The 26,547-nt window shown below is 32.2% G+C and overlaps 2 protein-coding genes across 2 annotated transcripts; both read left to right on the forward strand.

Moving 5' to 3' along the window:
* The first annotated feature begins 200 nt into the window (after nucleotides 1-200).
* LOC127738312 (uncharacterized) lies at nucleotides 201-2,260 on the forward strand. The gene is made up of 2 exons (XM_052249514.1): nucleotides 201-550; nucleotides 835-2,260. Exons 1-2 carry the CDS (start codon nucleotides 241-243, stop codon nucleotides 2,037-2,039), a joined length of 1,515 nt encoding a protein of 504 aa, XP_052105474.1. The 5' UTR covers nucleotides 201-240; the 3' UTR covers nucleotides 2,040-2,260.
* A 6,752-nt stretch (nucleotides 2,261-9,012) lies between these two features.
* On the forward strand, nucleotides 9,013-25,556 carry LOC127738310 (uncharacterized). Its single transcript, XM_052249512.1, has 8 exons — nucleotides 9,013-9,077; nucleotides 14,004-14,150; nucleotides 15,513-15,674; nucleotides 16,295-16,663; nucleotides 17,154-17,315; nucleotides 17,947-18,340; nucleotides 21,449-21,600; nucleotides 22,504-25,556. Exons 1-8 carry the CDS (start codon nucleotides 9,026-9,028, stop codon nucleotides 22,872-22,874), a joined length of 1,809 nt encoding a protein of 602 aa, XP_052105472.1. The 5' UTR covers nucleotides 9,013-9,025; the 3' UTR covers nucleotides 22,875-25,556.
* Nucleotides 25,557-26,547: the final 991 nt, after the last annotated feature.

The raw sequence follows: 26,547 nt of genomic DNA on the forward strand, positions 1-26,547 counted from the left end.
GAAAATTCTTTTACTTGATACATTCGTAGCAATACGATTTAGAGCAAAACAATAAAGTTTTGTTCAATCATTTGTTGTTTTAAATGTTTTAAATGTGTTATCCTACCCATCTTACCCCCGAACTACATGTACATGTATGACTCCGTCCCTCCCCAACTCCTGTCGTCTGCTCAATACTAGTAAGGCAAACTGGAAGAGGTGCCGGATTTCGACATCGGTGGGGGCGAAAAGCTGATTGAAATGGACTCGTACAGTGAAGAAGATTTATTGGGATGGTTGTTTAAAGATAACTTGCAAAATATTGAATTTGTTGAGCTAAACATTGCTCCCGAAAATCCTGGATTGGCACCACAAACGCAGCCACAAGCCCCATCTCAGATTCCGTTGGCACCCAAGCCGGTTGAAGTTGAAAGGCCTACAGTTTCTGGGCTTCAAAAAACACAGAAACGATTTAAAACTGTTACCTCAGAAGAACTGAAAGACCTGCAAGAAAGTCGACAGGCTAAATCAACCAAACAAAACACAAAGTGGGGAGTCAAAGTTTTCCAAGGTAAATACAAACTTATGGAAACACTGTTTATGATTTTGTAATACTCAGTTAAATGAGTTAAATGCAATGTACAAACACAACTGTTCTATACACTCAAAAAAAAAACAATGTAAATTCAGACCAGGATTTGAACCTGGGACCTCTCAAAAAACATGAGCGCTCTGCCACTGAGCTATCTGAATCTATATAATAAATTGTATTTGCTGTTTTTCTACCAATATTGAATATTTCCTCTTTCCTATGCTGGAAAATCAAATTGAATTTCTTATTTTGTTATTTTTCAGAATGGTGTATGGAAGCCCTGGATCAAGTATTGGATTTCGCAACTACTGAAACAGAGGAATTAAACAATGTTTTGGGTAAATTTTACGCCGAGGCAACCCCAAAATTTTCCGAAAAAAGAGGCAAGGAAATGTCAACTGCCCAGTCAAAAGAGTATCACAAAAATTCAATGAAAAACATAAGGGCAGCAATCAACCGCCACATTCATGATTTAGATAGGGATATTGATATCGTTCGCGATAAAGAATTTAGGAAGGCGAATGAAACTCTTGATGGAAAATTAAAGAAAAACCTCGAAAAAGGTCTCTCTCGTCCTACAAAACATAAACAGATTATAACCATGAATGATTTGGAAAAGATAAATTCTTACCTGTACTCATCTGATGATCCAATTATCCTAAGATTCCGTGTGTGGTATAATATTGCTATGCATTTTGTGACCCGTGGGATAGAGTTTCATCAACAACTTCAGATAAACTCGTTTGAATTCCTTTTTGATGAAAAAAATCGTGAATATGCCTGTTTATCACACGAAATGAAACAAAAAAATTGGCAAGGCGGATTAGACTCTGGAGAAACTATGAATGACAAACGAATGTATTCATGTGAAGGCGATCGCTGCCCAGTTGCTTCATTGAAATTGCTGATTTTGAAAACTGATCCAGATGCAACTTCACTTTTCAATCACATTAATAAAGATGCGTTGTCGTCCAAAACTCCGAACATTTTACAACTATTGTACACTAACAAATCGGTCAAATCTTACCAATTCACAAGATTCATGGCAGATGTGTCGAAAAATGCCTCCTGTAGTGTAATGTACACAGCTCATTGTCTCCGGGCAACAGCGATCCAAGCAATGAGTGACGCTGGCTTCGAAATCCGGCATATTATGTATATGAGCGGTCACCGGAATGAGGCGTCTGTACGAAGATACAGTCGGGACTGTTCTACCCTCCAAAAGAAATCAATGAGTGACACACTTTCAACTCTATCCACAGGACGCGCACCGCCACAGACTGCGATGCCAATGCCGATGGCTGTACAAAACAAACCTGCCAGTGTGAGCTCAGTTTTGGCGGCTCGTGACACTCCAAACGTAAACACTATGAATACCGCCTTATCGTCAAACAACTTCATGTCGTCTGGGTTTATTTCTAACTCCTCTTTCCATAACTGCACATTTCAAATCAATAATCCACAGTAAACTGTTGTTTTTGGAAAAGAGTTTACCTGTCTCATAACATTCCAATGACGTAGCTGCCATGACAGTTCATTCATTCTCTCTGACGTTATGTATTCATACACCACGTTGTTATTGTTAATATAAATAATATAAAAAGTTCTTTGAGCCTTATTTTTGATAGACATTTATTTATAATGAATGGCAATAATTTATTTTGAATTTATTGAACCATAAAATTAATTTTTGACTCTTCACATTTTACATAATCAGCTTCGCGGATTATTCAATGTGAAGAGTCAAAAATTAATTTTATGGTTCAATAAATTCAAAATAAATAATAGCCATTCATTAAATACTTCATGTCAAAATGCCATATTTTGATTGGTTAATAAGAGGTAGACAATTTACTCTATTCTATGGTAAATACTCTATTACCCTTCACGCAGACGCTTGATCCAGTGTGCGCTTTATTAAATACGATTCTATCCTATGGCAAATACTCTATTACTCTTCACGGAGACGCTTGATCAAGTGTGCGCTTTATTAAATACGGATGGTTGTTCTGTACAAGACATCATAGTTTATTACTTTGAATTTGAAATTTAATTGACAGTTATAACAGAACATTCAGTATAATAAATTAAATAACACATATCTGAGAGGGTGATAGGGCAGATTGTTACCCCTCGAAAAGACATTGTCAACCTTGGCTTCGCCTCAGTTGAAAATGTTTTTCTCGGGGTAACAATCTGCTCTATCACCCTCTCAGCTATGTATTATTTATATAATGTTGTATTCTTTGTGATTTTAAATACACGTGATCATATCATCGTTCATCTACTATTTTGAAGTATATGAATTTAAGGATACTGGTAAAGTTTTCTGCCCTTGTGTTCTGATTCAGCTACCACTTGCCATACATTTAAAATTGCAATTGCCAAACAGAATTTAAGAATGGCAAATCAGAAAAAAGATTAACAAAAACTGTTGTTGAGATTACATTCATATCATAATATCAACTGCACTGACGTAATATAAAATGATTAAGAATAATTCCGTTATGATCCATTAGTTAAAATTTCGACAAAGTCATTAGCGTTGATCGGATCTTTTTTCCGTTTACTTGACTTTTTCCTGTTGTCAAGAGTTATATGCTTATAGTAGATGAACGATGATATGATCACGTGTATTTAAAATCACAAAGAATACAACATTATATAAATAACACATAGCTGAGAGGGTGATAGAGCAGATTGTTACCCCGAGAAAACATTTTCAACTGAGGCGAAGCCAAGGTTGACAATGTCTTTTCGAGGGGTAACAATCTGCCCTTAAAATCTGTCCTAACAGGAGGGATTGTGACTGATATTCATATGATGAAGACATAATCTTTCCATCAGTTTAATTGAGGTCTGGAGCTGGCATGTCAGTAACTGCTAGTAGACTGTTGTTATTTATGTATTATTGTCATTTTGTTTATTTTCTTTTGTTTCCTATTCTGACATCGGACTCGGACTTCTCTTAAACTGAGTTTTACTGTGCGTACTGTTGTACGTTTGTTTTTTATACATTGGCTAGAGGTATAGGGGGAGGGTTGAGATCTCAAAAAACATGTTTAACCCCGCCGCATTTTTGCGCCTGTCCCAAGTCAGGAGCCTCTGGCCTTTGTTAGTCTTGTATCATTTTTAATTTTAGTTTCTTGTGTATAATTTGGAGTTTAGTATGACGCCCATTATCACTGAGCTAGTATACATATTTGTTTAGGGGCCAGCTGAAGGACGCCTCCGGGTGCGGGAGTTTCTCGCTGCATTGAAGACCCATTGGTGGCCTTCGGCTGTTATCTGCTCTATGGTCGGGTTGTTGTCTCTTTGACACATTCCCCATTTCCACTCTCAATTTTATTGTTCTTAGGTGAGTTCACTAGCGTCATTTGTTAATTCGACGAAAGGCGTAAAAACGATTGTAGCCTTCAATGAATTGAAAACTAATCCGTTTTTCCAAATAAATGTTCATTAAAACGTTTTGATTAGACGGTTAATACCAGTGCTGGTGGACTGGTATCATCAGCACAGTAGTGAGTGCTTCAGTACTGGAATGATAAATAAAATAATTTTCTTAAATACTCGTTGATAAATATAGAAATGATCAAGAAACTGAGGCTCCAACTGCTCAAGAAAAAAATGTCTTAAATCTATAAGGTTTTATTTCATTTTCAAAAATAATGAAGCTCATATATGTATTGTATATATAATTCTTTTTCGCTTTCTCGCAATGTATTTATTTTCCGCGAAATATGAATTTTAAAATTGTAAATACACGCAAATTCAAACCAACATGTTAGCCTATTGAAAAAATAATACCTGAATTTACAACTGTTCACACATGTTTTCGTCTGTCTTTTCACATTTTTCTCTTTTGTAAATATCATAAATCACAATTTAAGTTACAATCAAATAAGAGAAAAAATGAAAGAAACTCACAAAGCCCGTCAAATGTCAAAGAAATGTAGATTTATTTTGTTCCTGTCACTTTAACGTATACTTTACATTTCTTTTTGTGAATTTCAACGGACTATTTGTTATCTGATGCCTTTCATATAAACACACAAGATGCCATTTATAAACCAATCTCACCGTCCTGAGGGATCTCGGACTTGTCTGTGTTATACAATAAGTCGACTATACCTAATAATGGTTGAAAGAATTCGCCATTCTTCATTTATGCAATTATGTAAAAATAAGGAGATGTGGTTTGATTGCAAATGAGACAACTATCCACCAAAGTTCAAATAAAGTGGATGTAAGTAATTATAGGCAACCGTACGGTCTTCAACAATGAGAAAAACCCATACCGTATAGTCGGCTATAAAAGGCCCCGACATGAAAAATATGAAACAATTCAATTGAGAAAACTAAAGGCCTAATTTATAACACAACAATTTACGAAAAACAAATATGACCGACATGAACCAACGACAACCACTGAACTACAGGCTCCTGACTTGGGACAGGCATATGTGTTTACTTGCAAAATTACGTGCTCAAACAACTGTATGTGTGTTAATATCATCTATTGATTTATTAATTCTTATGTGGATAAAATGTTTAAGGAATTAAAACAAACATATACCAAATAAATTGTAATATTGAGTTAATTGATTTTTATAATAGTCTTCACTGTTCAGGTTCATTTTTGTAAAATATGGCCATGAATTTTAACTTTATCAAAGTATATAAAAAAAGAACGCATATTGTTTAAATGGATCAATGTTTAATGCCTAAATGCTAAGTTAAACAAATCACTACCATAAGAGTATATAACAGGCTCCATATAAAAAAAGAAGGTGTGGTATGATGAGACAACTTTCCACCAGAGATCAAATGACGTAGAAGTATGTATATATAGGTCACCGTACGGCATTCAACAATCGGCAAAACTTATACTGCAATATCAATAATCAGCATTTTTAAGTGATATTTTCAAAACATGATTTATTTATTTCATTTTTATGGCCTAAGAGCTTTAGGAAAGCCTTGGCGGCAACCTACGATCCAAAATACTAAGTTTTCAAAATGTGCCAACGTTTATATTGAATTCCTAGATACAAAAAATTGAAGTCATGGGTGGCGGTCAAAATTATCTATAATAAAAACTGTCATAAATTATGAAAATATTATCAAAAATTAAAGTTACAGTGAAATAGTGACTATTTTAGGATTCGATACATCATAATTGATAATATGTCATGCCAAAAAGAAATTATTTTGTGTCACTTGTTGTATCACAACTATGTTGATGTAAACATTTTAGGATTTTGGCTAGATTGAAAAAAAAAATCTAAATATGAAGACTGATATTGATCCTTCGTGGACGTGCTCATTGAGTATCATAGAAAACTGTGTACGCTCTTTTTGATTCTTGTGGGCATTGTAAAGATTAAAAATCTATACATTTTAATACATATTATAATATCTATCTCATTAAAAGAAGATAGAACATTTTAATTTTGATTTTATTAATAGTGAAATCTTACACTCATTTTATCCTACAAGTAGTAATAATCAGCTCCGTTTATGTAACAGTTTTTCTTGTGCTATTTCACGACAGTTGTATTGTTATAGTGGCAAAAATGCGCATATTTAGACCTTAAACCTAGATTCAAATTTCTAATTTTCAGTTTTACCTTCATAATCGAGAAAATTTTCATTTATTAGGTCACATCATCCATTGATCCAACAATTGACCTAATAATTGAAGTGATAGAGGAAGTAATAAACAATGAATAATGACCAAAAACGAGGTTGGAATGATTTCGTGATTGTAGTTAAATTGTAAAACCATAATTCTTAAATAAGCTCTCTAACGTATTATGACATTCATTTAAACTATAAAAAAGGACAAAAATTAGAACTATATAATAAATCTCTGCATAGGAGTTCCACATTTTAAAAATACTTGTTCTTTGTTTAATTGTTTTAAGTTACTTTAATTCCACATACGTGTGTATTCATTTATATTACTGTACATTATTGACATGCATATGAATGTATCCATATCATTCTATTTTTTTTTTAATATGTTGCAATTCGACCATCTAAATTTAGACATGGTATAATAAGCATAACCTTGACGTATTATGGTGTCAAAGTTTGATCATTTATTTATGAAAACACTGCTAATATTCTATATTCAAAATCAATTGTTATTCATTGAAAATTACCTCTAACGGGAAACGAATAAACTTTATTGATAAGACCCGTAACTTAACAAAAATCTTCCCTAGACGACAATATACTTGCATTAACTGTACTATTTGGGAATTTATAAAACGGAATATTCGAAATAATTAAAAAATTGAAAAAAAAAATGATGGTGACAAATTTTCAGCCCTATTAACTCTGTTGGGACAGTTTGTATGTCAAGAGAACACCCATGTGAATGAAGCCCGTATAATGTGAGATGCTAGCACGTACATAAATGTGGCTTATGGCCCGAGAGCACAGTTATTTCGTAGTACATTTCTTTTAGACAATAAATGCAAAAAAACAATCGTAGACTATTACACTGTATTGTCCTTCTTTTGGGACATATTATATCAAAATTATAAAAAGACATTTCATCAGCTCTAACTCAAAATATGGACAATTTTATGTACGAGGGTCTTACATTCTGTTTGACAGCTTCTTACGTACTCATTTTTGATCTTTTTCAACTGGACCAAATCAAAACTTCCCCTAAAGCTTCATGACCCAAATGTTGTACAGTGTCATTTCATTCCTTTACTTATTATGATGCCTTTTACTTCTTCCTTGGTGTATTTTTTTGGAATAAGTGAGCTTCCTCACAAAGAATTGTCATGACCTCTGAACAAGAAATTTAAATTACAATTTTGTAGAAAATGCACTGTTAAATGAGGAGATGTAGTCGATTCTTCAATTGAGCATTGGAATAGTAGTATTTATAGTGTAAGAAAATTTACTGTGTGTTGCATCAAATATCACATTTGAACGATAAAAATCACACCCCAAAAATATCTATCGCCATTCTAACATCCATCTGTTGTAATAATTGTTGACTTTGTAGTAAATAGCCATAACTGTTGTTTTTGCAGTTAATCTGTTGTAATGGGTATCTTTCGCCTCTTTTTTGTAGTATAGTAATAAACACCGTTAAAGGTTTGACACAAGTTTAATATGTCATTTAAATGCAGATGTGTGAAACGATTCAGGAAAGGGTTTATTTCATTCAAGACTCACATTTTGTATACCAGTCCCGGGGATCATAATACGTCAATTTGCAGTGCTTCGTCATTGACCAATTACATAGTGGACTGAATCTTTATTATGTGAAATCATAATTCATTATTTTAGGATTTTTTTAAAATGATATCCATTTGTAACAGTTTATATATATATTCATTGCGTGCTCGAAAGTGATATGTATTTGGGATGATGTAAACTGTGATAACTATAAATAGTGAAATATATTTTTAGAAATAATTCAATTGACCTATAAACTGAAATATGTTGTAAAGAATCGCGTATCATTTCACGGAATATAGGTTTTGTTATTGCGAATGAAGTTATAATGATTACAACGAATGCTGTATGGGGGCTGGAATAAAGCCACTTCATATCCCACACGGTAATTCGTTCAGAAAATCCAAACTAGGAGTGCACTGCGAAGGAGTACAATCACACTTAAAATAGACTTTCTATTTCGGTATATATATTCTATCTCATGGTTCAAAATATTGAAATGGTATTTAAAATGTATTTTCCTCAATTAATGAGGTATTGATATTCACTTGTCGTGACGGTGTGTATCCAAAATGCTATCTATTTAATTTATATACTATGGCGTTATAGGATACATATTGCTGGTTATGACATTTACTTCTGGATGTAACTTTGGAAGCGTTCGACGGGTGATGCATGCACTACACATTAGTGGATATGGCTTTGCTTTATTAATAGTGCAAGCGATTCCGATAGCGACTCTGATATCTTCCATTCCCCACTTTTCCTGTCTATAGGAATATTATATATGCATAATGCTGACATACCAGGTTATTAGCATGGTATATTTGGTATTTCCTTGATATTTAACTTTGAACACTAACAAAGTGTTACCATTACATAAGTCAGGTAGTTTTCACATGAAAGCCATGGAATGAAGTTAAATTCCTGTTAATTTTTTTGTTATTAATGATTTGATTTTAATTGACTGTTTTAGAACTTATATTTCAAATATTTCATTCATATTTATATTATACTTATTATGTATGATCAGCTATGTAATTAATATACCATGAGCCTTAACCATTTATTGTTGATGAGTTTGTGCTAATAAATATTTGTATTTTGTATTTTGTATTTGTATTTGTATTTGTATTTGTATTTATAAATATATTATGGGGTTTTCCTTTCATTGACGTCACAAAATATATATATAGATACAAAAAAAAATGTTTTATTACATGTGGTCATTCCCATGCAGATGGCAGGATGTTGTCAATAAGTATCATCAGTTTTTCTATTATATTCTGTGGTTTTAAAGGTATGTGTAAATGATGACCAGATATGATTGGCATTTTTTGTCGTTTAAATACCTATGATGTGTATATTTATATATATTAATAGCAAAGTTTCACCTGTTTCAATTTATATGTTGTCAAAATCAAGCTCTCAAAAATGTAATATAAAAATTTCATAGACGAAAAAAAAAGAAGATTAATAGCAATTGATCTAGGCATCGGTTACGGCACATTTGCCAGTTATTCTTTCTAAATATCCTGAAGGAATTTTAAAACTTCAGGTTAATTTCTGAATGAATTTCTTGGATCAATGTTTGTGTGGAAATTGACCCAGAACCCCTGAAGTGTAGCTATATTCCTGATTATTAATGACATATTCCAAAATAAATTTTTTATGTAGAGGATTATTTCAAAAAAGAACATTGCTTAACTTCGTCAAATTAAAAAAATAAATAATCAGTATGATTACAAATCTGTAAAATAAAATTTAATGAATTATTTTCCTTAGGCAAAAGTTGACCTTAGATGAATTTGGCTATGCTTTGTATACCCTTATGAGTCCTATAGCGCCTAACGTTTCTTCGTTTCTACATAACATTGAGTTATAAGCGTTCCTGATGAAAAGGCACATTTTTGTTAAAAAATACCTACATTATTGAATTAAAAGGTTGTAAAACAAATTTTTAAATGTACAAAATTCACGTAAAAAGTGTCGTAAATATGCATTTTTTTTTTCTCAAAATTTGGTTTAAAATGATATGTTATTGCTTGCCGTTTTGATAAATAGTATGATCATATGATTTGTGTTCGTTGAATTGGTTGGTACATCATTTCCGTTTTGACTGTAATCATTTCTTCCTAATATGATTTTGTAGGAATATTCAGAAATTTCCAAGTAGTCATTAGTTTTAATGAATATATTTGAAATGAATTCGGTGAACCGCCTTCACATTCCTGTATAAACTGCATGAAACAATTGAAAAAATATCTAAACAACACAAGGGGCCGTCTTAAACTTGCAGTGAGGTGAGAGTTTGGGATTTTTTTTTTTGCTCCTTCTTGTAGGCCTCACTGTAACTTTGAGATGGAGAACAGCAATAAAAGCGCTGTTTGTGTATTGTTTTACTGTACATGTACGGATTTTGTGTCATGGATGGATACCCAATATCCTTTGTTTTTTTTTATTAAAACAACATACGGTTGCCTATAATTGCTTACAACCACTTCATATTAACTTTGGTGGATAGTTTGTGTCATTAGCAATCATACCACATCTTATCATTTTTATTTTCAAGAATTATATTTATTTTTTAGTAGAAAGTCTCAAGTTTATTTTTTGATTGCTAGATTCTATTTTTATCATTGATATGAAATGCTACATTATTGAAGTACATAATATTTAAACCTATTATTAACGCGCTTTCTTTGTACACTTCCATCACACTCAGCTGATTCAAAATTTGAAAACTGTATATGCACAGCCTTCTTGAAAAACTGCAATTTAACTTTGATTATGATTGATAAGGAAAAAATACCGACGTGATTTCTTTACACGGATAGTCGAACGCTAAAAATATGTAGAACAATAAACACCTAATACAGTCAGTCCAAAAAGATAACATTGAACATTACTGATTACCCTAAAAAACCCATATGCACACATATTTGTATGAACAACGAAGGACAAAGACGATACACAGAATTCAACCCATAACGGTATTCTGAACCAAAAGACCTAATTGATTGTTTCATCAGAAATAGAAAATGTTTAAACTGAAAAAAGTTTGAGCCTGTAATTCTTACTTAATAATTTAATTTTGGATGTAACGCGTCTTCTGATTGGCTGACCATGTTTTGTTTATCAGCTCATAGACATAATTTAGTCATGTGACCGTGACGTCGTCAATGTTTTTTCATGATTTACTCCGGTTTAAAATGGAATTTAGAATTAAATTATAAGGAATGACTGTAATGTTTTTTCTGTCTATTCGAAATAACATAAAAAATGTGGTGCACACTTTAAAATAACCCGCTACGCGAGTTATTCAGTGTGCACCACATTTTTTATGTTATTTCTTCATAGACAGAAAAAATATAACAGTCATTCCTTAAATGGATATCAAATTGGTAATCTGTAAATAAAAATAAACAAAATTTTTATACGCCGTAGCGAAATATCCACTGCGAAATATGAATTGGGAAAAAAAAAATGTATATCACAGTGTGTCATTGTGGTACGATAGTCATAATATCATAAAAGTAACATAACCACCATTAACTTAAGGCGACAGTAGTTTACCGATGTTTAAATCTCGTAAATCGATAAGGAAGAGACAAATCAAGGTAACAAACGGAAACTGGGAGAATCACATTAACTCCAAAAGGAGCGAGACCGAGTGCGGCGATAGGGTAAGATTCTTCCGCTATGCGACTTCACACACATTAAAAAATAAGATATGTAATTGCCATACGATGGCGTAGATGGCATGTTAATGCTGAGAAATGGGACGTTGACAATTTGAAAGTTGAAATCATCATGTATAAATCATCATCTGTGTCAATATCGAGGAAAATATCAAGATATGATGAAGATCTTCTACATTCGGTGGTTTCCGTAATAAAATGACATTAGGCTATATGAGGTTGACCGTTTGGAATATCTGTTTCACAGATGACGACGGATATGTTCCAATTGTCGTAACTACAATCCCGTCCCGTTTTCCCCAAATGTGACCTACAGAATAAAACTTGGGATATTCTTTTTTATCAATGGCGTTGTCAGTTTATTTTCGACATATGAATTTGAATGTCCCTTTGACATATTTCGCCTCTCTTTTAAGCACACAAATTGTCGCATCAAAATGCTTGTATAATATGGGCAATAAAACACATTATGGCAAATAATCCTACCAAGTTTTAGAGCTTTCTGTCAAATGTTCTCAAAGGAGCTGCGTTTATAAGGTTACAATATTACAAAACCTGAAAACAATAGTCCAAGCTCTATAACTCTCCGAAGACGATGAGATCGAAGTGACGGTAAAGATGATCAACAACACATGATGGCAACCAATCCTACAAAGTGTATGAGGTTTTTGTCACAGAGAAGTAACGTTCATCTGGTGCTGTTGTTACAGTACTCCCACAAATGGTCAAGGTCCCAGTAATCCCGTAAAATGACCAATCAAAGATGGCGGTACTATATGGTCAACTTAACATGATGACAAACAATTGTACTAAGTATAAGAGCTTTTTGACAAAAAGAATCAGAGATGTTGCGTTCAAAATGCGTTATTGTCACAATATTCCATAAAATAGTCAAAGTCAATTTACTTCAGTAAAAATATTCCAATCAACATGACGTTTAATGTGGTCAACTACATATAGTGGCAAACAATTGTACCAAGTATAAGAGCTTTCTGTCGAATGGTCTCAGAGGAGTTGCGCTCACAAGGTGTTATTGTTACATAACTCAAAAAAAATATAAGCCATAAATTCCTTTGTAATAGTCGGACCAAATTGACAGTACAGTATGGTCAGCTACACATGACTAAAACAACCCTGTGGTCAACAACACATGTTGGCAAACAAATTACCACGTATGAGCGCTTGCTGTCATAACGGTCTCAGAGGAGTTGCGCTCACAAGGTGTTATTGTTACAACACTAAAAAAAATATAAGCCATCAATTCCTTTGTAATAGTCGGACCAAATTGGCAGTACAGTATGGTCAGCTACACATGACAAACAAACAACCCAACCAAGTATAAGAGCTGTCTATGAAACAGACAGGAAGCTTACGTTCTATTACAATCGAGACTATTATAAATTTTCCTCCCCACAGCAGATAAGTTAGTTGCGCTGTGTGTCTGTGATGTATGTTTACATATTTTTAGCTCAGATTAAGTTGAATGTATGTGACAGTTTTGGCTGCTGGATCCCTATTCTTGTCATTTTAACCAATTATGCCTGTTTGAGTTACTCAACCAATTTTGTCAATATGACGGAACTATAAACAACAACTGCTGTTCTAATTGGAGGTTTAGATATCTATAAACCCAGGTTAAACCCATCATTTTCTTCGAAAAATGCCAGTACCAAAACAGGAATATGACAGTTGTTGTCCATTCGTTCCTTTATTTAATATAGTCGAGGGTATGATTTTGTCAGGTTTTATTTCTGGTACCTTTGCACACGACCTCAATGTTATAATACTAATATGATATATTCCAAGTCCCATAATTCCCTTAAAATGGTCAACTGTACATGGTGACAAACAATCCTACTAGAGCTTTCTGTAAAACGGACTCAGAAGAGTTGCGTTCATAAGATGTCATTGTTATAATACTAAAAAAGGAGTCAAAGTTCCCTAATTACCATAAAAATTGTCAAAATTAAACTGCAGGTAAAGCACGGTGAAGAGAATATGACGACAAATAATTTATATCAAGTACGAAAGCTTTATGTCAAACAGTCTCTGAGTATTGATGTATTGATGTATTTCTGACGGACGGACGGATAGTGTTCAGTACTTCGGTACTAGCATGATTGAACTGATTCATTCTATATCAAAATTCCAGTTCATAATTAAGTTATTGTCTTAAAACTCAAGTTGGACCTCGGTCAAAAGCGCTGAGCTTCGAAGTTATCATATTATATTAGATGTCTTCTTTCCAAACTTTTGTCTCAAACGGACCTTAAAAATGGAAATAACGGAAATTATGATCATATGTTTTAAAAAGCTTACGACGTTGGAGTTTGATTGGAACAGTCTTAACCAATCATGATGTTGCCGATCATCTGACATACACTATTTTCGTATTTTACCACGGGGTTTGTACTCAAAGCGTGAGAAGAACGTCATATTAGAATACATTGTAAATCATACCAACAACCAAAAATACAAGATATGCATTCAAATTAAAAATGATGAAATTATCCTTTTTATTGCAGCTGTTTTTGCCGGTCAAGACTCATCTAATGAATCTACCTGTATCGGACATTCCATCCAAAAATACAAAAAAAAGACCGCCATATGTTGTCTCCATGGAATTGAACCAAGATACAATGGTGATGGTCAAGAACAAGACTGCTGCTTTAGTAAGTTTATCTTCATGAAGGAAAATTCCAGAAAAAAATATAATAAGTAGCTTGCTGTTGCTTCGTTTTGATGTTAATCCAACTATGAGAGAAAAGGAAATCAGCTTAGAAAAAAAAATCAAATTCAATGCTTTAATTAATTAAATAAGTTAAAAAATACATATTTGCATTAGATAAGTCAGAAATATGACAGTTGTTTTCCATTCATTCCTATTGGTTGATAAAACCAAACGATTGATTTTGTCAGTTTTAATGGACTTACCCTTTTTGAATTTACTTTGGAGTTCAATATTTTGGTTAATACTTGTTTGCCGTTTTCTGCGGCTTCTCTGCTAAAAAACAAGGCTACTTAATAAACTAGAGGCGAAAAATACCAAAGGATATCAAATTCATAAGTCAAAGACAATAAGATAGCTTCAGCTTATTCAATGTAATAATAATTTTTATACAGTACATATTGTTACTATCGCAAAGATACACTTGAATAATCGCCACTCAAATATAACCTGATTATGTTGTCGACAAAATACATGATTAAAAACTTAGCTATACATATTAATGTTCAATTTCAAATATAAAGGCACATTTAGTATATGCTTACATTTCAACTGTAAAAAAAACATATAATTGTTTGCCATTCATAAATTGATTTATCTTCATAACATTTGCCTTCTGAAAAGTAATCATACACTTTTCACGATTATCCAGCACCAGTCTGTGCCATGTGTGTACTTCTTATTTGCTTAACCTTATCATCAAAACAAAGTTTAAAAGGAAGCAAGTGAGACAGCGTAGAAAATTTGAAGTCCATATTGTAAAATTCTAGACTACTTTTATATATGCCAAAAAAGAGAAGGTTATAATAATAACTAAAATTCATCGATCTCACCTTAATAAACTTTTCCTTATTTTGAAATGGCATTTAAAAGCTGCTATCCATTTGTGTTTTATCCTTTACCAATTTTGGATGAAGTTTACCATAGGGTTCACAATTCTAAATATACATAGAATATTTACATGGACATTATGCAAACATCAATAAATCCATCTTCCACAATTGTTTTAAACTGGATTTAACAACAGGACATACAATACATTAAGTAATGTTGATAAGTCATATGTTATGACAGGCATCTCATTGTGTCATTACCCTAGTCTAAATGTTTTGCTTTTCTTTGAGATAAAGTGTTGTCAGTGCTTATATGTTGGCAATGTATTGTCTTGAATTATACGATTTCTGGACATTCCTATTCAATCTCTCTTGAATAAGTGATTTTCGTATAAGGAAATTGAAATTTTACACAATTTAGAACAAAACATTTTTACCAACATGATAATCATGAAGGTATGATTCTTAAATAGACCAGACATATATAATTGGCACTCAGCTATGCTGTGAGAAGTCAGTGGTTTTCAAGATAACAGAAAATGGGGGAGAGACAAAATGCTGTGGAAGTTTGCAGTATGATCCTAAAGATGGGACAAAGCTGTGTTGTAACGGCAAATTGCATGATAAGAAACTTGGTATGTATTCTTAAAAATATGATAATAAGCATTTATAACTTGTTTCCCATATCTTGTTGAGTTTGTAGAATTCCCATGATTTCATTCTTTCATCTTTCTAAATTTATAAAGTATATATCTCCAGTTTATTGTTTGGAATTGTTATATGCTTTCTAGGCTTAATCATAAATCGGAATTATACATTCTCCAATTTAAACTCAAACTAGACAATTCAGGAAAAAGTTCGAATTCCCCCGGATAAAATTTAAGAAAAGTGATATGATTGACAATATGACAACTATCCAACAAAACCAACGGACAATTGTGTAAACAACTACCAGTCATCATATAACTTGATACAGTATTGCTTCTTACACGACAACAAAGGGTTTATAATAACAAGGTTGAACATATCACTTAAAAATGTTACGTATTGCAAAACCTACATTACATTACAGATGCCAACAGCGTCCGTTTTCGTTTTACCTCATTTTAAATGGAAAGAATTGCTAAGTTTTCTATATGTTTTTTGTGCTCTTGTCTGTGTAATTTTTAATTTAAGGTTTCTAAATACATTGGATATTTTTTATATTCCTCTTTTTAATAAAGTTTTTTGACTTCGCTTTTATTAACGATTGAAGGTGAACGAAGTTGGTGCTGCGGACAAATTAAAATGGGCAGTAATAAACGATGTTGTAAAGATTTACACGGAGATGTTGCAATCCATAAGAAGAAACCACATATGAAATGTTGTCAAACTGAGTACTACAACAAACGGTCACATTACTGTTTTAAGAATAGAAAAGTCCTACCATTACATCAAAAACTTTGTGGAGACCAGCTATACGACACCCGTATTAATAAATGTTGCATGAAGAAACTGTATAATAAAATCAGCGATAATGATCCTGACTATGATTGTTGTGGAGTTGTGGTTTTCCATAAGGCTAAGCAGAAATGTTGCAGTCCAACTAACTTGATTCCAGTGACAACATCCTGTTGTCAAAAAGGTACATTTAATGTAAACATACGATATTAAATTTGTGATAGATACTTGCTTTATGAAGTCCCTTCATCAGGTACGCCCGACTGAAAGATAGATGGTAAATTACCTTCTGAATATCATCAAGACCGTAACCTTAGGTATCTAATTATTTTTTCTGGAAACGGTCAACCAAACTTTAGGAAATGACACATTTTCTATTATTTGATACAATTGTTCTCTAGTGTATATCAACTTCATATCTCTGTGTTCCAATGTATTCATTCTTGATCTACATTTCTAATATTTAAAATTTTAAGACGACACGAAACAATGAATACAGAACTAAATGATGATTTTGACAAATAATAGTATATAAAAATAACATTTTTATAGATTTGGTGCGTCCAAAGCGATTTTTTCTGGATTACTTTTCATCAGGAGCACTCAAATAGAAAAAAATGAAAGCAATCTGTATGTGTGTGAAAACAACATATAATTTTTTTATTATCATTAAGGGTCTTATAATATAAAGACAGAAAGATGTTGTGATAATGGGCCTCTACAATTCCAAAAGCTTTCAGAGCAGTGCTGTGGTGCTACATTGTATGATTCAGAAGCTCAGGGATGCTGTGGGACAAGATCGTTTAATATTTCCACACTCACATGCTGCTCATCGAGTAAGTAGTACAATTTATCTAGTTGCTAATAGTTTTGAAAGGTCCGTACCAAATATAAATAAGAAGATGTGGTATGAGTGCCAATGAGACAACTATCCATCCAAGTCACAATGTGTAAAAAGTAAACAATTATAGATCAAAGTACGGCCTTCAACACGGAGCCTTGGTTCACACCGAACAGCAAGCTATAAAGGGTTCCAAATGCCTATTGTAAAACAATTCAAACAGTCTAGACATATTATCATACGAAATTATTTTTCTTAAACATGACCAGAATGTATTATATTTTGGTCATGCAGCTCCTCGCAATTTCGAGTACTTATACATCCTTGGTTTTCAAATATTTGACTTTGAGCGATCCGGATAAAGGTAAATCCAGAAAATCGATTCGGACGCAACATACTTGTTAAATGTTTGTTTCATTTACTTTACTGTTTCTATTTCTTTATACGGTTTATGATTGATTTAATGTTGAAGAAATATGTTTATGTTGTTTTCATTCGTTTTCACATTAACCCTCGGAGTGCTGTTGTATATTTACAGTTCTGCAAGATAAGATGATTTAATTCCATCAACTATCTAATTTATATTAATTTAATTGTGACAATGTGCATTTCCTTATATTTCTAAGGCGGCAGTATCATAGCTAAATACACTGATGAGAAGTGTTGTGGGAACACAAGTTACAACAGTAAAGCAAACGTATGCTGTGATTTCCAAAACAAAATAAAAGTTGTCAATAAATTGGAAGAACATCATGATAGCTGCTGTGCATCTGGTAGTATGGACATGCCACGGTCTTATTCTAGAAACACTCACTACTGTTCCCTTGGAAAAGTGATTTCAAATGACAAGAAGATGTGTGGATCATTTGAATATAACAAAGACAGCGATATATGCTGTCAAGGCGTATTTGAAAAAGATGGTAAACTGAATGGAAGAAAATGCTGTGGAGTAGGAAGTTTTTCAAAAGCAACACATCACTGCTGTACAAATAAAATTTACTCCAGAATGGAGAAAAGAAGGTATTTGTAATATTTATTATACGCGTATATAGCATGAAAAAAATGATAATTCACACAAATTAAAAACAACGCTTACTCTGACCGATGTGATCAAAACAATGTTATAATATCTTTGTAAAAGAGTTTACTATTTTTTCAATTAGAAAGTCAGCATTAAAATACAGCTCATTAATTTGTCAAACAATGAAATAATGATAACTAAATAAATGAAGGCAACAGTGATGTTTCAATGTAAAAATAAATCGAGTAAGAAGATAGGTCAATAAAAACCGAGGGAATTGCATTAACTCCAAAAGGAGGAAGGTTATACAGAATGATGAAATGAATTGACTGTTCTATGCTATGGGTTAATCTAATCCTTGAATCCTTGAATCCCAATTTTCAAACTTAAAAAAAATCCACTAAAGTACCAATCATTTCGACCATACTTGAAGTCTGGACGAAAATAAGAAAATTTTATTTTTTCGAAAGCCAAAAATTCTAGTTTAAAAGGAGGGTCTAGACGAAAACCCCTAAATGTTTGATAGATTGGAACTCATCAAAATTCCATATAAGTTTAAAACGCGAGCCCCTCAAAAAAATACAATACATTCCTTCACTAACCTGTTGATTTCATCAATTGAATTTAAGTCCACCTGTTTAAATATTTACTACTTGAGGTGCTTGCAACATTAAGTTATAGAAACAATCTCAGAATATATTAATTCAACAGTTAATAAAACTGAGTTTAATATTCGAATAAAACATAACAGTATGCCAAGATAAGTTTATTAAAAAAATACTGGCAATGGTTTTCAATAAAGGCAACAGTAGTATACAGCTGTTCAAAAGTCATAAATCGATTAAGAGAAAACAAATCCGGGTTACAAACTAAAACCGAGGGAAACACATCAACAATAAGCGGACAACAACAGAACAACAGAAACACCAACATACATAGAAACGGACTACTTGATAACAACTGCCATATTCCTGACTTTGTACTGGATATTTTAAGAAAAAATGGTGGGTTGAACCTGGTTTTATGACTAGCCAAACCTCCCGCTTATATGGCAATGTTAAAAAATATCGCTAAAATGCAACACTACGTGACAGGAATACAGTACAAACAAACGCAATAACACTCAGAACAGAGAAATGCATAAATAAATAATATAATAGTACATTACAAGATGTAAACCGCAGAATAACAACGGACATCACCATTAACGGCAGTACAGGACACCACAAACAGTGACATTTTTGGTGACGTATATATAATCTTGAAATTCATACAATTATATGGAACGAGATCCAAAAATTCACAGTTATTTTCACAATACTAGTCCAAATAATTATCATGATTAATGCTGTGACGATCATAATTATTTGGACTATCACAATACTTATTAAAATTATACAATGTATATACATATACATATATAATGCAACATGACATAAATGTAATTGAAGGCCTTTCCCATAATCTCTACACAGGGATTAAACGTGATATCTTCATACCATATCTTCTTTTTTAAATTCATTATTCATATCTACAAAAATCAAACACTCTTAGCCCAATATTTGTTTGTCTATTCATGTTGTCCTTTGTATTGCTCTTCTATAAAATGACTTATTGTATGGTGAAAATGTGTATGCTACGAAATAGACCATTCTATATGAAGATACCATAATAAGCGAATGTTGGTACAAAAAATAATAAACACATTGAGTATCTCCAAGAAACAGATTTTCATATGAATAAAATGAGATAGTGGTCAATTAAAAAGCACCGAATTTCTTGCATTGTCCTATAGTGTTTTTTGTTGAAGAAAAAAGATGGGCTTGGAATTTCAGTAATGCTGCAGAATTTTGGTCTCTTTAAGAGTAGGTCCTGAAATTTTTTCCAATTTTCCCATAATAAAAATAACAGGATTCATTAGGATATCATAACCGAGCAGTTTTTTGTTTGTTAAAATCGTTACCATTTGATTATTGCTTAAACTTTTCAGTTGTAAAGCTTAGAGAATAGTGATGGAATGCGTTTCATACTTTAAAGTAAAACCATATATAGCATGTTACATATTCAAAATCATTAGGTCTAAAATAGGCGTCAGAGGTAATTCAACTTTAAATGAACACCTGTGAAAAACAATAACGTTTCGGTGCAACTTTTGATGTGATATATGTAGTTGATGTTTTGTTCGTGCCACATGTGTTTGCTGGTCTTTTTGCCCTCTGACGTAGACAAATTGTTATTGTTATTCAAAACCAGTATTGGCTGAAATACAAAACTTCGGTGTGAACCTTTCATTATTTGTCTTGCAGTTTAAGCTCAGACATTTTATAATATTGTATTAAGAATTTCGTCTAAAATTTTAATATTTAAGTGTTTCAGAGAAAAAAAATTGAAGATCTATTTTCGTATCTCCATATTGAATGATCTATTTCTTGGCATACAGAATTTCATAATACAATCATCGATTTTAGTGTACAAATAAAAGTGTATAAAATACTTATTGTTTACATGTCGTCTCCTGGTATCCTGCTTCTATTTTGGGCGAAGTATTATAATTCATATTTCATAGATCCTTTTGGTAGTTAGATAGATACTTTATTCTCTAAAACCAATTAACAAAGGCACAGAGAAGGAAACATAATATTTCACATACAATGTTTATGGTTGTACATGGAGAAAATTTATACAAAAGACAATGCAAAAATAAAACAAAAACAAAAACACCAAAATGCCCATCATATTTTTTTTTTCGAAACTAACAAATGTCATCCTTGAAGCAACTGTTTCATTGAAGACAACTTCTGCGAGATAACTATAACACCTTTATAATTGTGCAAGTCAAATTTAATTGTTCGAGTAAATTACGTAAATATGTTTAGCTATATGATAAAAGCTCTTTTGACTGGTGTGAAAAGTCTGTAAACCAGAAAATAACAATTCTAAGCAACATTCTCATTACTCAGATGTGTATACGATACAAATTTCCTGAGTTGTTGAACTAAATATTTTGATAACAATGGATAAATTCAGTAAATATTTATGTTTAATGGTGCTTTTTTTATAATTCGATGTTGTTTTACAAATCTCTAATTGTATTCATTTCTTTGTAGATGCGGCAAAGAACTTTCAAATGAATTCCAAAACAGACGACTAAGAAGTATAAAGGCTTCAACTTCAGGAGTGTGTCGAATTTGCAAAGTTTCTAAACGATTTTTCGTCAAAGCTTTAAAATCAAATGACTTTGACGTGTGCAAACGACAAGGTACTAGCCTTAAATGTACTTCTTCAAATTCCCATAGACAAACATGTCAATGTTAACTTGCTTTTGTTCATAATGCTTATAAATTGCTTGCATTGACTGCTGTGCAAAGTGTAAGTTTTCTCTAATGAGCAGTTTTCTTTTTTTTCTTCTTTTATTATCTCACAAAAATATAAAGTTGTGAGCGGATTGAATCATGAGAACTGTAAATTATATTAGATTTTAGTGAAAAAGGCAATGAATAACCTTAAAGAGATCATCAAAATTTTGGAAAACAATTTATCAAGTATAATAGAAGTATTCTTTATATTTCTTACTTTGTCAAAGCAAAATTTTGTAACTTTGAAAAGAAAATATCTATCAGGCTGTATTTTTTTTTCAGTTTCGTTAATGAAAAATGCATAAACTATGTAAAATACAAGAGTATTGTAAGACAACTTATGTCAATTACCCAATATAACTTATTCCATTGGTGTTGCTAATTGGACTTACAATAGAACTGAGAATGGAAATGGGGAATGCGTCAAAGAGACAACAACCCGACCAAAAAGCAGAAAACAGCCCAAGGCCACCAATGGGTCTTCAACACAGCGAGAAAATCCCGCACCCGGAGGCGGGCTTCAGCTGGCCCCTAAACAAAAGTTTGTACTAGTTCAGTGAAAATGGACGTCACACTAAACTCCGACACATATAAATGAACTAAAATTAAAAAAAACATACAAGACTAACAAAGGTCAGAGGCTCCTGACTTGGGACAGGCGCAAAAATGCGGCGGGGTTAAATATGTTTTGTGAGATCTCAACCCTCCCCCTGTACCTCTAGCCAATGTAGAATAAACAAACATTAATATGACATTTTCATGACACAGTTTTTTGATATTATATAAATTGTTTTTATTCTTTACAGCACTGAAAGTCAGGATAATAAGTCAAAGGCGTCATTTGGGTAAGCGTAGAATAAAAATGATCATTCAGGCAGACCTATATTCTGAAAAAGACTTTGAAAGAAAGGAAATAGAAGTTTTACTGCCTTGTTCATGTCGCATACGTACATCTAAGGCGATATTGATGACTGAATTGGAAGATTTTCGTGAAACTGTTCGACTTGGTGACAGTGATATTCTTCTTCCATGGAGATCGAGTGTAAGAAAAAATGTTCTACGACAATGGAAAAAATGTATAACAAAGAAAAACGACTTAGTAGTAAATAACATGTTAGAAATCAAATCATTTATAGACTACAAGTACAATAAACTTACTAAAAACAATCTAGAATAATTTTGTTAGGTATCTTAATGATGCATTAATTGAAAAGGGTGAATTTCTTGTCTTATCAAAAAAGATTTGCTTAAAATTGCTATTGAAGAAAACGTTGATTGTTTGAAGTGAAAAAAAAAGAAAATTTGACTTTTGTACTAAACCGGTCGATTTTAATAGAAAAAAAATATATTTGAAAAGTTTAAAATAAGGAAGTAACGGCATGACACAAAATTTTTACCTACAAAATGATATTGAGAGAGGGGGTATTGAAATCGATTTACGTATATCTTGAGTGAAAAGAAAACAGATTTAGTTTTTTTTTTCTTTTTTTTTTAATTTTGATTGTTTATGCTATTTTGTGTAATTATTCAGCGCAACTCTTCGGACGTCAATAACTCATTCGTCAAGTAAAACATACAGAGGTTGAGTAGCAAAGAGGACCGTTAGAATATAAAAGGGTTGAACAAACCGCGGATGTACAAGAATAACGAAGCCGAACTTTTCACACAACAAAATCGCAGAACATTCATTTTCAACTGATGCACATTTCGACCATTTCAATTTCCTTTTAACAATCTCTGAATGAATCTCTTTGAATCTATAATATTAAAATTTGAAAGGACCAATCCAATGTTTAGTTAAGAATTCCTAGGTATAAAGGTAACGATAAATGTTTCTGTCATGTTTTTTTTATATCTAAAAGCGCGTTGGACACATGCAATTTATAACGTGTTGTTTACATTTTTTACAGCACTGGATCGATACCTCTGCTGATGTACTATCAGTCCCCGAGAGTATCATCAGCTCAGTAGTCCGTACCTTGGTACTGACATGATTTAAAACAATCCTTACTAAAATTGTCAGTTTATAAATTTTGAAATTTTAAAGAAACTAAGATTTCAACTCCCTCAGGCAAAGTTGAGCTTAGATAGATTTGGCTTTTTTTTTGGTTCCTTTTTCGTCATATAGCTCTTCAACTGTTTCGGTTCTTATACATCATTGGCTTTCAAATATTCGGCTTTGAACGTTCCTGATGAAGGTAAATCCAGAAAAGCGCTTTGGACGCATGCAATTTATAACGTGTTGTTTTCATTATTACAAGTCAACAAACAAGAGACTTTGTCAACCCCTGAAATAAGTAATTTCTCCTTATTATACCAACACATTGATTGTGATCAATGGAAAAAATGTATAACAAAGAAAAACGTCTTAGTAGTAAATAACATGTTAGAAATCAAATCATTTATAGACTACAAGTACAATAAACTTACTAAAAACAATCTAGAATAATTTTGTTAGGTATCTTAATGATGCATTAATTGAAAAGGGTAAACTTCTTGTCTTATCAAAAAAGATTTGCTTAAAATTGCTATTGAAGAAACGTGATTGTTTGAAGTGAAAAAAAAAGAAAATTTGACTTTTGTACTATACCGGTCGATTTTAATAGAAAGAAAATATATTTGAAAAGTTTCAAATAAGGTAGTAACGGCATGACAACAAATTTTTACCTATAAAATGATATTGAGAGAGGGGGTATTGAAATCGATTTACGTATATCTTGAGTGAAAAGAAAACAGATTTATTTTTTTTTTTTTTTTTTAATTTTGATTGTTTATGCTATTTTGTGTAATTATTCAGCGCAACTCTTCGGACGTCAATAACTCATTTGTCAAGTAAAACATACAGAGGTTGAGGTACCAAAGAAGACCGTTAGAATATTAAAGGGTTGAACAAACCGCGGATATACAAGAATAACAAAGCCGAACTTTTCACACAACAAAATCGCAGAACATTCATTTTCAACTGATGCACATTTCGACCATTTCAATTTCCTTTTAACAATCTCTGAATAAATCTCTTTGAATCTATAATATTAAAATTTGAAAGGACCAATCCAATGTTTAGTTAAGAATTCCTAGGTATAAATGTAACGATAAATTTTTCTGTCATGTTTTTTTTTATATCTAAAAGCGCGTTGGACGCATGAAAATTATAACGTGTTGAATGCAGCCCATTTCAATCTAAAATTACGTTTATTGGCATTCATTTTTTTCCAGAAAGAGATCGATTTACGATGGTGTGATGAGAAACGTTCCTAAACCATATATTTGGTATGTGTTGAACTCAAAGCATATCAAAATATTCATCCAGAAAGAAATTTAACTTGTCAAAGATAAAATCATTTTTTAACATTTCATATTTTTTGAAACTTTTTCACTAATGGATTTTCTGTAAAGTTTATAGTATCAGCAGAGAGAGAGAGAGAGAGAGAGAGAGAGAGAGAGAGAGAGAGAGAGAGAGAGAGAGAGCACCTGAAAATTGATAATTTTATCAATTGTAAATATTTTTTTATTATTTTGATTGTTCCTTTTTTTTATTTTGCTCAATTTATTATTTATTGGTATCATATTGGTTATTGCGATTTTGTTATGTTGTTGGAAAAGTTTTTTTACAATATTTAAAATGATAATTTTACATAAGTAGATAAAACAAGGCCAGTTCAATATTTTATTTACACTATTCAAATCACTTTTTGTAACCTGAATGTCTTTACAAAACAATTTGTTAAGTTTTATATTCTATGTTCGGTTATGGCTATGTTAACTATGTCATCTTTTATACCATCTTGTAAAATAATTTTTAGCCAGTTTAAATGTTAAATGTTATTCTTTAAACAATAAAATTAGAAAACAAACAGTACTAATATGTATTAATAGATACAAGTTGAACACTATGTTTTTGTTTAGCTTGCTCAAATAACAAGTACAATATCGGTGCTCATTCGAAAGTAGACAAATAAAATATTTATTCTACATCTTTCAAATCAATGTAATGAGTCTTTGGAATAATATAAAATTACAAATTAAGGAGTGAATAATAATGAATCCTCTACTTTAATTTGTGGCGTCACAAATACATAGGAGACAGTTGTCGCAACGAAGTTCCAATCTAGAAAATCCATTTAAAATTCCAATCAACAACAGAAAATTAAAACGAAACGAGGTCAGATATGAAGTGTCGATAATCTACGCGTCTGCTGCTCTTGGTGCATATCAAGGCTCAGTCAACATGTCACGGTGGTAAATAGGAAACAATCGGTAAATATACAAATTATATTATTATTTTTATAAAGATCTAAGACCGCGACAACATGACACGTAAGTTGAAGCATAAACATTCTATCTGCTAACCAATTCGAGAAGGTTATCATCAAGACGTTGAAGTGTACATTTTCAGTCGTTCTTCTTCATAACTCTTCCAGAGCAGAATAGAAAACGAAAGACTGAGCAACACGAACCCCACCAAAACAGGTGGTGATCTCAGGTGCTACAAAAAGGTAAGCAGATCCTGCTTCAACTCCATATGCATGCGCTACATAGAAATTGAGAGTTCACAATGAGGAACTGAAATCATCTCTTTTGTTGTAAAGTTTTGTTCCCAACCGACCCTTGTGGTCAATTTCTAGATATAAGTCAAGATATGAGGTAGACTTGACTATATCTGTTGCTTCTTTTATTTCAAGTTCAATGGGATAAATGCGTTCAACAGTCACCAACTCCGAACTAAAGAACTCCAAGGAAAATTGAAAACGGAAGGTCCTTTATCAAATGACAAAATCAAAAGCTCAAACATATCAGACGAATGAGAGACATCATCTATATAGCAGAAAGTGAAGTTAAAGGATAATGCT

The sequence above is a fragment of the Mytilus californianus genome, unplaced genomic scaffold (assembly GCF_021869535.1).
Source record: "Mytilus californianus isolate M0D057914Y unplaced genomic scaffold, xbMytCali1.0.p SCAF_4, whole genome shotgun sequence".
In the NCBI taxonomy this organism is placed as follows: Eukaryota; Metazoa; Mollusca; class Bivalvia; order Mytilida; family Mytilidae; genus Mytilus; species Mytilus californianus.